Source organism: Xyrauchen texanus, chromosome 32 (genome assembly GCF_025860055.1).
Source record: "Xyrauchen texanus isolate HMW12.3.18 chromosome 32, RBS_HiC_50CHRs, whole genome shotgun sequence".
In the NCBI taxonomy this organism is placed as follows: Eukaryota; Metazoa; Chordata; class Actinopteri; order Cypriniformes; family Catostomidae; genus Xyrauchen; species Xyrauchen texanus.
In genome coordinates this window covers 3,590,399-3,609,340 of record NC_068307.1, presented here as the reverse complement: position 1 = coordinate 3,609,340, position 18,942 = coordinate 3,590,399, and the positions used below count along the sequence as shown (strand labels likewise).

The following is an 18,942-nucleotide window of genomic DNA, read 5'->3' as shown; positions in this document are numbered from 1 at the left end:
GCTGGAATTTCTGTTTGTGATTTGGCCTTTGTGAAAGCCCCCACTGCCCATTTCCCAATAGTATTTCGACACCGCGCACTGCAGCCATGGAAGCCAGCAATACATCTAGCTAACATTGAGAGAGTTATAAAAAATCCACATGAGCTGGTTTATAATTTGCAAACAATAAAAACATGGCAAACGTAAACATTAGCTGATCAACTTACAGTGTAAGTCTCGTCACTTGCTAATGTCAGTTTCCTCGTTCCTGTTGCGTGTCCTCAACCTGCCGACCCATGTGAGCTTGAAGTCTGGGGAAAATATTCCTGCGTCCAATATCTAAAGTTTCATTTTGAGGTCATTTGATCTAATATTAAATAATTTTAGATCGAATTGCAAATACATTTTTTGTTACATTTATTTTTTTAGACAAAATTCTCATTTATCATTTTAAGTTGTGTTCAAGGCTATTAGATCAAAAGTTTAAAAATAGATAGATAAATAAATAAATACCTCTCCAATAAGAGAGGATCGTATTTGGGATAAAAAGCCCCCTTGTTGCAGATGCTAAAGGCCCCTTTAAAACACATTGTTTTTCTTAAGTGTGTGAATAGAATTGTATCCAATCAAATGGAGATTTGTTTGTTTATAAAACACTTTAAATGTTATGAAATGCCGAATGTGACAGAAACTAACTGAAAGTGTTTACCCCTTTTCTGAAGTTTTTATTTTGAATAAGCATGATCATAAAGGTGCAATATGTAATACATTTTCTGTACTAAAGCATAAAATGATCATAATATGTTATCAGAGATTTAGGGAACATGCTAAGTTGAAACACTGGCTTCTCCAAAAACAATGCTACAGGTAGTATATTCGACTTTGAAATGTCCGTTCCGGGCCGGAATTTCTGTTTTGGCCTGTGTGATCCCGCCCACTGCTCATTTCCCAATAGTATTTCGACATCGCGGGCTGCAGCCATGGAAGCCACAATACATCTAGCTAACATTGAGAGAGTTATACAAAATCCACATGAGCTGGTTTATAATTTGCAAACAATAAAAACATGGCAAACGTAAACATTAGCTGATCAACTTACAGTGTAAGTCTCGTCACTTGCTAATGTCAGTTTCCTTGTTCCTGTTGCGTGTCCTCAACCTGCCGACCCATGTGAGCTTGGAGTCTGGGGAGGAAGGGAGCGGGGAGACAACTCTCTCCAATATTTTGAATTTGGACTGCAGTACCCATTTTAAACGCTTGATGTCAATGTTATATATTGCTCCATATTTACAGTAAAATACCAGCAGCTGTGGTTGCCAGAAATGTAACAAATAAATAAATACAGTGACCATTTTTCAGGCTTTACGGGATGCAGTTTTGATACCTCTGTATGCTACAGTTCCCCACTGTTTGTATTGTTAAATGATATACACTTGATATACTATCCTTCTGGAACTATAAAGTCTACTTTTCAATTTGTGTTACAAAATGTCCTGTTTATCACTGAAGTAACTACAAAATGCCACACGATGACTTATATATTTAATACACATGTATACAGGTGAAACTCGAAAAATTAGAATATCGTGCAAAAGTTCATTAATTTCAGTAATTCCACTTAAAAGGTGAAACTAATATATTATATAGACTCATTACAAGCAAAGTAAGATATTTCAAGCCTTTATTTGATATAATTTTTATGATTATGGCTTACAGCTTATGAAAACCCCAAATTCAGAATCTCAGAAAATTAGAATATTGTGAAAAGGTTCAGTATTGTAGGCTCAAAGTGTCACACTCTAATCAGCTAAACACCTGCAAAGGGTTCCTGAGCCTTTAAATGGTCTCTCAGTCTGGTTCAGTTGAATTCACAATCATGGGGAAGACTGCTGACCTGACAGTTGTGCAGAAAACCATCATTGACTCCCTCCACAAGGAGGGAAAGCCTCAAAAGGTAATTGCAAAAGAAGTTGGATGTTCTCAAAGTGCTGTATCAAAGCACATTAATAGAAAGTTAAGTGGAAGGGAAAAGTGTGGAAGAAAAAGGTGCACAAGCAGCAGGGATGACCGTAGCCTGGAGAGGATTGTCAGGAATAGGCCATTCAAATGTGTGGGGAGCTTCACAAGGAGTGGACTGAGGCTGGAGTTACTGCATCAAGTGCCACCACACACAGACGGGTCCTGGACATGGGCTTCAAATGTCAAACGTCTTACCTGGGCTAAAGAAAAAGAACTGGTCTGTTGCTCAGTGGTCCAAAGTCCTCTTTTCTGATGAGAGCAAATTTTGCATCTCATTTGGAAACCAAGGTCCCAGAGTCTGGAGGAAGAATGGAGAGGCACACAATCCAAGATGCTTGAAGTCCAGTGTGAAGTTTCCACAGTCTGTGTTGGTTTGGGGAGCCATGTCATCGGCTGGTGTTGGTCCACTGTGCTTTATTAAGTCCAGAGTCAACGCAGCCGTCTACCGGGACATTTTAGAGCACTTCATGCTTCCTTCAGCAGACAAGCTTTATGGAGATGCTGACTTCATTTTCCAGCAGGATTTGGCACCTGCCCACACTGCCAAAAGTACCAAAACCTGGTTCAATGACCATGGTATTACTGTGCTTGATTGGCCAGCAAACTCGCCTGACCTGAACCCCATAGAGAATCTATGGGGCATTGCCAAGAGAAAGATGAGAGACATGAGACCAAACAATGCAGAAGAGCTGAAGGCCGCTATTGAAGCATCTTGGTCTTCCATAACACCTCAGCAGTGCCACAGGCTGATAGCATCCATGCCACGCCGCATTGAGGCAGTAATTAATGCAAAAGGGGCCCAAACCAAGTACTGAGTACATATGCATGATTATACTTTTCAGAGGGCCGACATTTCTGTATTTAAAATCCTTTTTTTTTATTGATTTCATGTAATATTCTAATTTTCTGAGATTCTGAATTTGGGGTTTTCATAAGCTGTAAGCCATAATCATAAAAATTATATCAAATAAAGGCTTGAAATATCTTACTTTGCTTGTAATGAGTCTATATAATATATTAGTTTCACCTTTTAAGCTGAATTACTAAAATTAATGAACTTTTGCACGATATTCAAATTTTTCGAGTTTCACCTGTATGACACTAAAATAATGCAAAATATGCTAAACTACATGAAATGTAAGATACAACCTCAATGTACATAACAGATATTAAATAAAAAGAAACTTAATGAAATGTGATGGTTAAAGCAAGGAATTCTGGGAACACCCGATTGTTGTTTGTCACCGTTATTTTACCGTAAAAAATACATGTATTATTATTAAACAAAATATAGATTTTCAGAATTAATTATACAGTAAAAATATACAAATTACATCTAAAAAAATATTATTTGTACAATATTTTACTGTAAAATGACATGTCTTTTTTTTTTACTGTATATATGAATGTAAATACCTATTAACCAATCTTATTTTACTGTAGCATATTTACATTCTTTGAACATTAAAATTACTAACATAGACCAACCAGTACAAAATAACACTCACTTAGTTTATTCATTTTAAACCATGACTTGTACTACACATAAATACAGTATATATATATATATATAATATTCTATATTTATAATTATTTGTATTATTATATATTAAATTATCTTTATGCACCTTTCTCAGTAATTATTGATCGATTAATTGTGATTTATTTGATTCATTATTCGGCATATCATGTTATTAACTCAATAAAAAAATTATCAATTGACAGTCCTAATTATATTTATAATTATTTTAATTATTATATCCTAAATTATATTTTCTTTTGAGCCTTTCTCAGTTTCTCAGATTAATTGTCAATAATTCATGTAGTCAGCACATCATGTAATTAATTACTGTAGATAAAAATATTTAAATAATTGACAGCCCTAATCAATATACTCATTTGATACTAAATAATAAACATAATATGTTGCACTTAGAGAGTGAAATTGATAGAAATTAAATCCTCCAACCAGAAAAATCATCATCAAATCCTCAAAATGGTAATTTAGTGAACGACCATTAAATAGTATTTCCATGCAGAATTCAGTCTCAAATTGTAGGGTCAGTGGTTTATGCATATTACACCTCAGACTGTAATCACAACAGAAAACCATCAGCAGCAAAACACCCAATTTAGAATTTCTTTTACAATAATTGCTTTTTATTAAACCCAAAACCCAATTTTGAGCTTAAACACTCATTTAAAATGCCATATCTTCTTATCACTGAACTGAGACTCATTGAAAATCAAAACTAAACTGTAGTGACCTCTAGTGGTCAGAGCCTGTACTCACAGCAGTTCCCAGGAGGCTGTAGACTGTGATTGGTCAGTTGACACCAGCCCATGGGGAAGATGTCTCTGGAGTCATACTGGCACCAGTAATCAGACTATCCCCTCCAACCATCAAACATGAGGACTGTCTCGCTCCATCTCAGCTCTCCGATAGTAGCGGGACAGATGAGGTATGGATTCTTTCATCGCCTCCAGTTGTCTCTTAAATTTTTATTCAAGATTAAATCAAGTTTTTCAGCTTTAATCATGAATAAAAAATATAGATATTTTATGCAATTTGCAAGTTGAAGGCGGTAATTACCTTTTTAAAGGCAGAAGCTGGAGCTGTCTCGGCCCCACTTAATGTTTTTAACAGGAACATGGGCCATGAAGAGGCATTCATTCTCAACCCTGAAGAGGAAAAGGCATTAAAGAGGGTCTGGAAAATGAATGCAAAATAAGTTGCTGTAAGTATGCATGACCACAAGTTGGGTAATCAGTGGGGTACAACGATTTGATTGTACCCTACTGATTTTCTGAACTGTATTTTGCTGTTTAAATCTTTTCTGTTTGTCACTACTCAGAAGTGCACAGCGGCATTTCTCCACTCTTTTCACACGTGCCAATAGGCTGAATGTCAGAAGAGTCGACCAGTCGCCAGAAGTCATCGGTGTTGTCACCGCCATCTAGTCAGAGCCGCAGACGCACACCCATTAACCCCATCACCATGGTGATGCACACAGAGATGGAATTCCTGGGATCACGAGACTCCACTTTCAATCCAACTTTAAAATCATTACTGGGAGGGACTCAGTCTGGACTGGTGAGAGACAAACAGAAAGAAAGAAAGAGAAAAAGAAAGAAAGAGACGAAGAAAGAAAGGAAGAAAGAAAGTGAAAAAGAAAAGAAGACAGACAGAGAAAGAAAGAAAATAGATAGATAGATAGATAGATAGATAGATAGATAGATAGATAGATAGATAGATAGATAGATAGATAGAAAAAAAGATAAAAAGAAAGACAGAGAGAGAAAAGAAGAAAGAAATACATTAAAACTTTTATAATTAACAGTCTAAAATATTGTAAGTTTTTTATTTCAAGATCACACAATTCAATTTGATGAAATTTTTTTTTAAATTGAAATGCATCATTTTTTATCCTTTTTTTTCTTTCCTTTTTAAAACTCACCACATTAGAGGTGTGAACCACTAATCATGACCATGTGGATGTTACCCCATGTGACTCTACCCTCCCTAGCAACCGGGCCAATTTGGTTGCTTAGGAGACCTGACTGGAGTCACTCAGCACGCCCTGGATTCGAACTCTTGACTCCAGGTGTGACAGTCAGCGTCAATACTCGCTGAGATAACCAGACCCCCGAAATGTGTCAATCTTAAAATTAGGCTTAAATATTTTTTTAAGTGTAATGTTAATTTACCAACTGAATAAAAATGATCTTATATATTCAGAGAATAAAATATATAAAATAAATAAAATATAATTAAATGGGAATCTTCTCACTGTAATTATTAGTTATTTTACACTTCACTTCCAAATTTTTTTTAACAGAAATTCAATCTAGTATATTTTTCACTGTAAGGTAACAGTTAACCAATTAAAGGGATAGTTCACCTAAAATTGAAAATTCATCTTTTACTCACCCTCATGCCATCCCAGATGAGGTGTGGGAGTAGCAAACTACATGTAGCGACGCTACTAACTTAACTACATTTTTCAGTAGCTTGACAGTCGCTCAGCTGCTTTTATAACGGAGTAGTTTTTCCAGTAGCGAACTACTTTTTCCAGCAAGTAGCGGTGTAGTGTGACCAAACACTACATCATGTTGGACAGATTATAACTAAAAGCCTTCCTTATTGCGTAGAAGCCAAACTTTTACCGGCAAAACATCCGACGATCTGGCAGCTTTTTTCTGTCTGCTGATCAGAATCAGGCAGCGTTGTCGTCTTCTTTTGTAATGGCAGATCACAAACAAAAATAGTGAATTACTGCCATCTACTGAGAGCTTATCACAGCTCACTTGGATAAAAAGTGATTGTCTGATGGTTATGTAAAGCGAGCAACCACAGTTTGTTTACCTTTACAAGACTGCCCAGATGTGTATGACTTTATTTCTTCTGCTGAACACAAATGAAGATTTTCAGAAGAATATTTCAGCTTTGTAGGTCCATACATTGGAAGTGACTGGTGACCAGAACTTTGAAGCTCCAAAAACACAGAAAAGCAGCTTGAAAGCAATGCATTTGACTCCAGTGGTTAAATACATGTCTTTAGAAGTGATATGAAAGTTTATGTCAAGTCTAGATTAAGTCAAGCCTAGTTTAAGTCAAGCCTAGTTTAAGTCAAGCCTAGTTTAAGTCAAGCCTAGTTTAAATCAAGTGTAGTTTAAGTCAAGCCTAGTTTAAGTCAAGCCTAGTTTAAGTCAAGTCTAGTTTAAGTCAAGCCTAGTTTAAATCAAGTTTAGTTTAAGTCAAGTTTAAGTCAAGCCTAGTTTAAATCAAGCCTAGTTTAAATCAAGTTTAGTTTAAGTCAAGTTTAAGTCAAGCCTAGTTTAAATCAAGTCTAGTTTAAGTCAAGTCTAGTTTAAGTCAAGTCAAGTTTAAGTCAAGCCTTAAGTCAGCTTTGTAGGTCCATACATTGGAAGTGACTGGTGACCAGAACTTTGAAGCTCCAAAAACACAGAAAAGCAGCTTGAAAGCAATGCATTTGACTCCAGTGGTTAAATACATGTCTTTAGAAGTGATATGATAGCTGTAAGCAATATTGAAATCCTTTTCACTATAAATCTCTACTATCACTTTCACATTTTGAAAGTGAAAGTGGAGATTTATAGTAAAAAATGACTTAAATCTTGATCTGTTTTTCACCCAAAGTGATTATATTACTTCAGAAAACAAAAATGTAATCACTGGAGTCTTTCATGCTGCTTTTATGTGCTTTTTTGAGCTTCAAAGTTTTGATCATCATTCACTTGCATTGTATGGACCTACTGAGCTGAGATATTCTTCTAAAAATCTTCATTTGTGTTCTGCAGAAAAAATTAAGTCAAACACATCTGGGATGGCATGAGGGTGAGTAAATGATGAGAGAATTTTATTTAGGGGGGAACTGTCCCTTTAAGCCACATGAAGAAAAGATTGTGTAGTGTAATTCATAAATAGCACCTGTTACCAAACCTTCACTTTTCTGTTTTCGAGCCTTGTAGGAACTCTGTTTGTTTGTATTTAAGCTTTATTTAGGCTTGTAATAAATACATGTCAACAGAAGTTATCGCTAGATGGCAGCACGCGCATATTTTGAATATCAGTCCATGCGGTTCCAGATTTTCTCAGTCGATTTTATACATTTCTACAAACTATAATCAGTGCTCTCAAAGCAATTCACACAGCCGACGAAACAGGCACTCAAGTTTGCAGAACAATTCAGTTGTACTGCATAATGAAGCAACATATTCTTTCCAGATAATGCATTTATTAAAACTAAATACTAACATCAAAATTATAGATGTGTTCTCGATTCAAAAATACACAATAAAGACCTGTTTTCATAAAATGTCTCAATTTCTAGTTGTTCCTGCTCTTCCTCTGTAAGGATGATGAAGAAGTTTACTGTAAAAAAAAAAAAAAAGACTTCCTACATTGTATGGACCTAAGGCAGCATATAAGCACAGATGGGACAGTAATTGTGGCCATTGATTGACAGGCATTCCGCCCTCTTCTTTTTTGTTGAGATTGAAGTCACTGTAGATCTGCTCACATGAGGCTGAACACTTTCTGTGTCTCATAGAGACCGTGATTCATAATATGATAAATTAGACTAACAATCAGATCATTTGAGCCTCTTCTGTGTCGCCTTTACTCGTCCACCCTGCTGTCCTCTCTCTCTGTTCACCATCATTACATTTACATTTATGCATTTGGCAGACGCTTTTATCCAAAGCGACTTACAGAGCCCTTATTACAGGGACAATCCCCCCCGGAGCAACCTGGAGTTAAGTGACTTGCTCAAGGACACTGTGGGTGTTGGCTCGAACCAGCAACCTTCTGATTACATTACATTTAGCCCACTACACCCCCACCACTCCTCAATCTCAATCAGTACACCATCTCCATTTGGTCTTTCCTCAACTCTTTCAGTGCAGTGCTCACCTCTATTTTCTCTTCCTTTACCCACTCTACCATTTCTCATTTTGCACCTCTTCTTTGTGTTGTTCTTCCTCTTCTTCTTCATGATTGCTTGCTTGCTCTAAATTTTCATTTTTGACCCCTTTTATAGATAGCAAGTCATGACAGTTGTGTGAATAATGTAGTAAATTGCATTTTCTTTGCTGTGTGCATTACTAACACAGCAGATATCAATATGATGGGATTTGACAACCTGACATGTGCATTTGAGAGAATGACTTTAATTTAGATGTTTGTGTTCACTGTTTTAAAAGCATGAATTTTAGATCAGAGAAATGTGTATGTAGTGTTTCGAGAAAATGCATAATCTCTTTAGGACAATTACAAAGTGTTCAGATGGCTGTGTTAAGTTTTTTGAGAGGAGTGACCTGAGTTTAGAGAAATGCATAAAATCGAAAAATATTTTTTTCCCAAAACAGAGAAAAACTGTAAGTAAATTGCATGTGCACATGTGTGCAAAACAAAAGTGATTAGTTGATCAGTGAAATCGTCACTCTTCACGACTTCTAAACATTCTTTCATCTTGTGAGCCATCATATGCAAAATGAGCCATTCAGTTATCAAAATCTGTCAGACATGCATGTATATCCCATAAATATCAATGACGTGGAATGTTTGTGATGTCTGCTAAATGTCTGGCCAGACCAACATGAGCGACAGGATGTCCACCAAGAACATGGGAACTACAAGTTATGTGTTATGTATATGAGGAGATACAATTTATTGTTTTTTACAGAACTGTTTGTTGCAGAAATAGAGAGACAGACAGAAATAGGCAGACAGACAGGCGGATAGATAGAATGACTGAATGAATGAAAAATAGACAGACAGAAATAGACAGACAGACAGACAGATTATAGACAGACAGACAGATATACTGACTGAATGATAGATAGACAGACAGAAATAAATAGACAGACCGATAGATGATAGACAGACAGGCAGATAGATAGAATGACTGAATGAATGAAAGACAGACAGACAGAAATAGACAGACAGATAGAATGACTGAATGATAGATAGACAGACAGACAGACAGGCAGATAAATGATAGACAGACAGATAGAATGACTGAATGATAGATAGACAGACAGAAATGGGCAGTCAGACATACAGATATATAGACAGATAGATAGATAGATAGATAGATAGATAGATAGATAGATAGATAGATAGATAGATAGATAGATAGATAGACAGACAGATAGAATGACTGAATGATAGATAGACAGACAGAGAGACAGACAGACAGGCAGATAAATGATAGACAGACAGATAGAATGACTGAATGATAGATAGACAGACAGAAATGGGCAGTCAGACATACAGATATATAGATAGATAGATAGATAGATAGATAGATAGATAGATAGATAGATAGACAGACAGAAATGGGCAGTCAGACATACAGATATATAGACAGATAGATAGATAGATAGATAGATAGATAGATAGATAGATAGATAGATAGATAGACAGACAGATAGATGAGAGAGAGCAAGATAGAATGACTGAATGATAGATAGACAGACACAGACAGACAGATAGAATGACTGAATGAATGAAAGACAGATAGATAGACAGACAGAAATAAATAGACAGACCGATAGATGATAGACAGACAGGAATAGGCAGATAGACAGACAGACAGGCAGATAGATAGAATGACAGAAATAGAGAGACAGACAGGCAGATAGATGATAGACAGACAGACAGATAGAATGACTGAATGATAGATAGACAGACAGAAATGGGCAGTCAGACATACAGATAGATAGATAGATAGATAGATAGATAGATAGATAGATAGATAGATAGATAGATAGATAGATAGATAGATAGATAGATAGACAGACAGACAGATAGATAGATGAGAGACAGCAAGATAGAATGAATAATAGATAGACAGACATAATTTGAGAGACAGACAGAAATAGGCAGACAGACAGATAAAATGACTGAATAATATAGATAGACAGACAGAAATTGAGAGACAGACAGAAATGGACAGTCAGACAGATAGAATGACTGAATGAAAGACAGACAGACAGAAATAGTCAGACAGATGATAGACAGACAGAAATAAGCAGACGGACGGACAGACAGACAAACTGTTCTTTCTCTTACGTAATTTAATTGCAGAATATCTCTTTGGATGTATGCGATATGTATGTATACAACGTAACGCGTCCGACCGAGCGCGAGCAGGAATCCACATGAACAGTGCTGAACCTAACCTGCTCTTCTGAACCATTCTGAGCGTTCTTGAATTGCGATTGGCCACAGAGGGGTTCGGTGCCGGACGCCTGAATCAGTATCGCGATGTCATTGGCGAACAGGAGGCCAGTCAGCTCGGAGCCGCTTCACTTGATCTCCCAATTTACGCATCCTACTACGGAGAAGGCCTGACTCATGAATATTAATTAGGTGTCACGACTGGACGCTCCAGAAAGGTTACCAGGAAACGTCAGCGCGACCTGCTTAATATTCATGAAGGTAGCCTTTGCGGTAGTGGAATGCGTAATGACGCGTTGTTAGGTTGTCAATGGCTCAGAATGAAGGTGGATACTGTTGCAGCTGTGATGATGATGGGTTACCACTGCAGGTGAACATGAAAACATCGTTACTTGGCGATGCGAGAGGAGAGTTTGCGCATCGTCGCCTCGGACAGAAGTGAGTATTGCGGTTAGCGCTCTTTCCGTTAATGTACATTTATGTCAGTGCGCTTGTTTTTTACGCATGTTGGTTGATGGATATTGGATGTGTTGGGCTTTTACAGTGTTGCCGTTTCAGATGAGAACACACACGCACACACCTCCTGCATTCCCAGCCCACACACACAAACACACGGTAGGAGACAATCGACAGGTCACCTGTTATCAGTTGTTATTTTACGCGTTTAAGACATGTAGTCTTGGTTATGTAAATGGTCTTCATATTGGCTGGGCACTCTGTATAAATCGTGATTTTTTTTTTTTTTAATTTTAATTTATTCTTTCTTAATAGTGTGGGCTGTCAGTGATTTCTTGATACTGCGATACCTTAGCTATGCTTGGGTGGATATAAGATGCTTAAAATAATGGGAGAACTTTCATCCACCTACGAGTATTTCCAGCGCGCGCGCACACACACATGCACACACATACCGCACAGCGCAACACATCAAATGCAGACATGCGCGCCCCCTTTTTATGCACAATGCACAAACACATACAAGGCGCTTTCTGTGTCACAACATGACCTGCGCAGCTCACATGGAATAAGATAAAAGCAATGGGGTCACTGCCCACAAATGACGGGCAGATGGATACCTGTCGCACATCCGAGGTGCTCATATGTGTTTTCAACATGCTACATCACTGACTTTTGGCTTTGGAGAGAATTCTAAGACCACCTGTTTGTTGACCTTTTTTGTTTCCACAAAACTATTGGGGAAAAAATCATAAAGATCAGTCTTGAACCTGTTGCCCTTGTTTACCTTAACCAAGCCATGCCAATCCTACACACAGACCAATCCTAAGTGTAATGCCCCTATAGACGCCTTTTGACGCACAGCATGCATAAGATGGATTTGCATGTGAGATATGCAATATAGTGAGGCATAATAAGGGATGTCTTGCATAAGAACTCTATCTGACCCCTTCTAATGCTTTCCTCTGCTCTTCCTCCTCAGGTGAGTGTGAATGTGTCAGTGTGTGTGTGTCCTTGTGGATTATGAGACGAGTATTGTGACCCACCGGGAGCAGATTTTTTGCTGCAATGACCCGTTTAAGTACAGATTTCTGTCCAGTCCTCTGGCCTTCCTCGCCTCTCAATCTAGACATGCACCATCTCGCCATCTTTTGACTTCATGAAGATTCCTGACATCGGTAATGTGATGAATAAATTTGAGGTCCTTGGGATTGTTGGAGAGGGTGAGTGCTGCTTTTGTTTATATTTGGCAAATGGGAAAAGGGTTTAATGTACTGCATAGGGGAACTGATTTTTAGTGATAACGCACAAACTTTCAAAGACAGATCTACTATGAGCTACGAGGTTGCTAATCGATTATATATATAATAAACTCACCTAAAGGATTATTAGGAACACCTGTTCAATTTCTCATTAATGCAATTATCTAAATCAACCAATCACATGGCAGTTGCTTCAATGCATTTAGGGGTGTGGTCCTGGTCAAAACAATCTCCTGAACTCCAATCTGAATGTCAGAATGGGAAAGAAAGGTGATTTAAGCAATTTTGAGCGTGGCATGGTTGTTGGTGCCAGACGGGCCGGTCTGAGTATTTCACAATCTGCTCAGTTACTGGGATTTTCACGCACAACCATTTCTAGGGTTTACAAAGAATGGTGTGAAAAGGGAAAAACATCCAGTATGCGGCAGTCCTGTGGGCTGAAAATGCCTTGTTGATGCTAGAGGTCAGAGGAGAATGGGCCGACTGATTCAAGCTGATAGAAGAGCAACTTTGCCTGAAATAACCACTCGTTACAACCGAGGTATGCAGCAAAGCATTTGTGAAGCCACAACACGCACAACCTTGAGGCGGATGGGCTACAACAGCAGAAGACCCCACCGGGTACCACTCATCTCCACTACAAATAGGAAAAAGAGGCTACAATTTGCAAGAGCTCACCAAAATTGGACAGTTGAAGACTGGAAAAATGTTGCCTGGTCTGATGAGTCTCGATTTCTGTTGAGACATTCAGATGGTAGAGTCAGAATTTGGCGTAAACAGAATGAGAACATGGATCCATCCTCTGATGGCTACTTCCAGCAGGATAATGCACCATGTCACAAAGCTCGAATCATTTCAAATTGGTTTCTTGAACATGACAATGAGTTCACTGTACTAAAATGGCCCCCACAGTCACCAGATCTCAACCCAATAGAGCATCTTTGGGATGTGGTGGAACGGGAGCTTCGTGCCCTGGATGTGCCTCCCACAAATCTCCATCAACTGCAAGATGCTATCCTATCAATATGGGCCAACATTTCTAAAGAATGCTTTCAGCACCTTGTTGAATCAATGCCACGTAGAATTAAGGCAGTTCTGAAGGCGAAAGGGGGTCAAACACAGTATTAGTATGGTGTTCCTAATAATCCTTTAGGTGAGTGTATGTATATGAGGTTACAGTGCTGCATTTACAATGGAAGTCAATGGGGAACATTTTTGAAGGGTTTAAAGCCTGAAATGTGTAGCTTATAATTTTATAAAAGCACTTACATTCATTCTTTTCTTAAAACCGGTGTATTATTTCAGCTGTAAAGTTGTTTAAATGTATATTTTTACCATAGTTTTAGGGTTTTAGTGTTTACGGTGTTACGTCGTCATTAGGGTTGGGATCGATTTTTCACGCATCGATAATCGGAAGATTGTCCTGATTATTATTGATATATACAGTGATTTTTTTCCAGATATTAATAGGGCTGATATTAATAGGGCTGCTCGTTGCTCAATAGTCTTTGTCTCTCCAGACATATTTCTCAACACAACTTTGGTAAAGCGTGAGCGGCAGGGTAAATTAAAGACGCATCTGGCGGACGACATTGCGAGTTTTAAAATTGAAAACGATTATTTATTTTCTACAAAGGTACGACCACACCGCCAAAACTCAGCGTCAACTTTCTGAAGTACCACGGAGCGTAACCCGTATAGTTTTCCATTAAATTCAACCCAAATCATTATCAAAGGACATCGATTATTTACTCTAGCCATGACTGGATGAACTATTCTGAACATGTATCATTCATAGAGCCTATTTTCAGTTACAAGTATGTTGTTTTGTGGTTTGGCAGCTTGAATTAAGAAATTGCATTACAAACGTTGCCATTTCTAATCCTTCAGTTTGCGCAGTTTCACCAGTTTCACGAACCTGCAGCAAACTCATCAACGTCCTGCACCGATTCAGCTTGTCCTGTCTGTGTGGTGTGGGTGTGTGAGAGAGAGAGAGAGAGTGAGAGATGATTATATCGCCCTCTTGTGGTCTCCCAACGCTATTATGCCAGACTTAAATTGAGGCCAACTGAGACATTTGGAAAGCACACTAATTGGGCTTTGTTGGCTAATATAAAAATATAGATGCATAAAAAAATATATCGATGAAATAATGTGGCGATCAATAATCGATATATCGATATTTTATGACATCCCTAGTCGTCATGTTGTAAAATTGGAAATATCTTTACACAGAAATGTTTTGATCACACTAAAATCATGTTAACACACATATTGTTTACTTCTTGTGTCTATACTTTTGAAACTTGAGTATTTTAACGTTTACGGATTGGACCCATTAACTTCCATTGTATGTGCCTCACTGTAACCTCGATTTTAGCTTTTTTTAAAGAAAAGGAAAGATGAGTCGAAAAACAAATTTAAGATTTGTGGTAATCAAAATGTTGTCAAGAATTCTTTCGATTAAACTTGTATCGAACGCAAATTATTCCTATAAAAGCGGAATTTCTGGGGAAGAACTTCACAACCCATGATCCTGAAGGGAAATGATCCACCAATCAGAGGATCATGGCAAACAAAGTGCACCAAAAGAGCTCTGCAGCAATCGAGTCTGTCTTCATACACTCATAAACTACTTTTGTCTTTGCAAATCTTTGAATATTTTGTAATGACATCAAAATATATCGATTCTATACTGATAATCAATAACTTAAAATCAATAGTTCTATATTTTTTCTTTGTTTTTAATTTGATTACATGATTTGAAATGCTTCATGGGATTGTAGTTCATTCCTTCATAAAATCTGTTTGACTTTTTATCGGATTTTGAAATGCTTTTTTGCTTCACATCAAAGTTTATAATGTTGCGATTCACCTCAGAGCCTGTTGTTTTGGTTCATGGCCAGAGCTGGACTGTTAATCTGGCATACTGGGCCTTTTCTCGGTGGGCCGACCCACTTTGGGGCCGATCAGGGGCGGACTGTCCATCGGGAGAACTGAGCGGGCCGAACGTGATCACCCCCCACCTCCCCTGTTGACAAGTTTTGGGCCAGTTACCATGTAAAATCCCAGGCCGATTTCTCTTCCCAGTCCAGCCCTGTTCATGGCTTACATCTGTTTTATGAAGGATTTAAAAAAAATCCCTATGGAAAATAATTACGTGAAAAACACTTTCAGAAGAAATATGGCTGAAAAAGTGGGCAGGCACTGTTCCCCTCTATAATGCATTTAGTGTCCACACTCAACATGTTATTACAGATTATTTGAACATTCATAGTGAAGATCTGTTTAAAGGGATAGGTGAGTAAATGATGACAGAATATAAATTTTTGGATTAAATATCCCTTTAAGATTCGTTCATGGTGTCTTTACTGTTATGACTGCTACATGTCTATGTCACAGATGGCTTCTCCTATAATTTGTACATAAATTCAAGGCTTTTTCTTTCTTCCCAAAGGAGCCTATGGGGTGGTCCTGAAATGCAGACACAAGGTAAGACATTGATGACATGATTGATCAACATGTTAAAGCTGAAGTGTGTGATTTCTGCACCACTAGCGACGCAGAGAGCAATTGCAAAAATATACCTTGTGTGAAGCAGCCTTCCGGAAACCTTCCAGCCTCCCGTCTGTCGAACAAACAGATAGTCCCGTCCCCAACTGACACCACTGGTTGAGTCAGTGTTGTAATGTCCGTCTGGAATGGGTGCTCCAAAACAAAAGAGGAATTTTTATAGCACCACAGTTTTTACAGTTTTTCAGAAAGTTAACCTACGGCTTACTTATAGTTGTCTCTGCATATTAAGCTGGGATAGAAGAAAGTATTTAACACAACAGCTTTACATTATTTGTAATAGTGGGGCTAGTTTCTCATTTTACCTGCTAGAAATAACTGCCTAACAGGCTTGACGTTTATGGGCCGTGTGACTGACTTTCTTGGAAGTGTTGCACATGTTTAAAAAATTCTTGAACTCCTCATACAGTACATTTGTTGAGATATTTCTTTTAGAAATATATTTTCAATTGTAACATGGCATGGTTCCCTAGCAACTGGTTCTTTTAAAACTGTGGGCTTCTCCAAATGCATTACTTGTGTGGCCTAGTTGGCAGATTTGCTTCACTGTTTAAGAGGCTTTTTCAGACAGTCGAACATTGCTAGACTTACTCACAATAAGGTAAATATAGACATGTTTTCATCCAATAGGAATTGCTTTCTTTGAAAGAGTTGCAGGGCATTTTGTATCATACATTATGCAGTGATTTCTTCGCTCTTAGTCCTTGGTAGGGATTCACCAATACCACTTTTTCTCTTCCGATTCTGATATCGGAAATCTCAGCATCGGCCGATACCGATCCTGATCCAATACCTGTGTTGTTATTTGCATAATCAGTTTGGAATATCTTTACATTATTGTGTGGAACTAATTGGGAATACTCATTAATATGTAAAGAAACACAAACCTCTAACTACACATTTTTTCAATATAAATGTATCGCTTAATAAGAAACACTTTATTATTAACTAGTTGTGGCAGGGCGGAGGGCGGGGCCAGGTCGTGATCCTACACACCGGTCCCATAATTAGCCTAATACGGGACCGGTGTGTAGGATCACGACCCGGCCCCAACCTCCGCCCTGCCACACTAGTATACTGGATAATGTAGCAGCAAAATTAACAGTAATTCCAGTCTTCAAGTCTTCAGTGGAAAAGCAAGTTTTTTTTGCTTGTTTTTTGCAAAATTTGTTCAACTTGTATCTGGACTCAGATCTCTTTTTTGTTCAATTTAGTTGTAAGACACCAGCTCAATTTTCATTCACACTGTCACTTTTTGTAACCCATTCAACTTAAATATTATTATTATTATTTGTAAACAAATAATAATATATTATAATAGTAATATATAGTAATATATCTCAATCGTGCACCTTTAACCTTTAAACCCTCACGCTTTTATTTTGACATTCTGAACTCTCCAGGACATCATGTAAGTGTCTGTTTGTAGGCAAGTTCACAGTAGTTTAATTCTCTTCTTATTCAAATTCTGGTCAAATGCACCTCCGGTGCTGTTCTAAATGCATATTATAAGTGAACCAAACTATTGAGCATCTACATCGGAGTTGTTGTTCATGAGTAGCGTTCAAATGTTGCGCACCGCGTGAAGGCTAAAAATAGCCGCAAGTGTGTGTGTGTGTGTGTGTGTGTGTGTGTGTGTGTGTATAAACAGAGCAGCAACATTCACTGACGCGCTGGAGCTACGTGTGCATTTTATATGTTTACTATTAAACAGCTTTTTGTGATTCACAGAGCAATCGCACATCTTCAAGTGGCTTTGAATAAAATGCACGAGTCATATGAACTACTTCAATTGTTTTAATGGTTCTTTTATGTCATTTTTTTAGCTTGACAGAAACAAACATGACTAACACACGGTATCGGATTTGGATCGGGCTTGTTGGACCTATTCCCATTTCGTCTAAAAGCTTCAGTATCGGAGTCAGTGCATCCCTAGTCCTTGGATTATATATTTACTTAATATACGCCCTTCCAAAGTACTGTATTCAGCCCATTGATGTGGTTTGCAGGGCTGGTTACTGATACAGATTTTCCCGGTTCGATTTGAATCCGATTCACAAGCTCTTGATTCGATTTTGATATTGATTCATATAGTTATATTTCAGTTATAATGTCCCTTTTGCTTACATATGAATTAATTCTCTACTAGCTGTTAATTATACAGGGGACCTTCTAACTAGCTACATTATGAAAATATTAATTGTACTTATTATATTTTATTAGTTTTTCATTATTTTGGTCACATTTGAGCTTTTTAAAAATGAACAAATCCATGAATTCAATCAATAAATATGATAATATATTGTAAAATTTTTATTGTTTAACTGCATAATTTGTACTATTTACAAGTATTTACAATGATTTGTTGAACACGTGATAAAAACCGGTACTGTCTCTTTAAGAAAATCGGCATTTCTGAAAAGAGCGTCTATAAATGAGCGCATGTTAATGAGAGAGACTCAAATGGCTCTATCTCATCCCTGCTTTGCGTGTTTAGAAACAAATGTTTATTTATTTGTAATTTTTTTTATCAACAACTGACTGTAAAGAACAGAAAGGGTATTAAAAGTGGCATTATTCAATGATAAATTGGGTGCATGTTAGAGGTCAACCAATAGTTTTTTTTTACCGATTACTAGGGTGGTGGAAAAGGCAGATAACCGATTAATTGGATGAAAGTTTTTAAATTAGTGGTGGTGGCGTAGTGGGCTAAAGCACATAACTGTTAATCAGAAGGTTGCTGGTTTGATCCCCACAGCCACCACCATTGTGTCCTTGAGCAAGGCACTTAACTCCAGGTTGCTCCGGGGGGATTGTCCCTGTAATAAGTGCACTGTAAGTCGCTTTGGATAAAAGCGTCTGCCAAATGCATAAATGTAAATGTAAATTAGATTTAAATAATGTTAAAAATGACTATACTATAATGGGCACAGTCATAGAGGCTAA

The 18,942-nt window shown here is 37.6% G+C and overlaps 1 protein-coding gene across 1 annotated transcript in view; it reads left to right on the top strand.

Annotated features, from left to right (window-relative positions):
- Window positions 1-11,026: 11,026 nt before the first annotated feature.
- The window catches only part of LOC127626153 (cyclin-dependent kinase-like 5), a 62,287-nt gene continuing 54,371 nt past the window's right edge, over window positions 11,027-18,942 (top strand). The window contains 4 exon segments of the mRNA XM_052101736.1: window positions 11,027-11,143; window positions 11,250-11,320; window positions 12,144-12,384; window positions 15,881-15,915. Of these exon segments, the coding sequence (XP_051957696.1) occupies window positions 12,321-12,384; window positions 15,881-15,915 (99 nt within the window). The 5' untranslated portion in view covers window positions 11,027-11,143; window positions 11,250-11,320; window positions 12,144-12,320.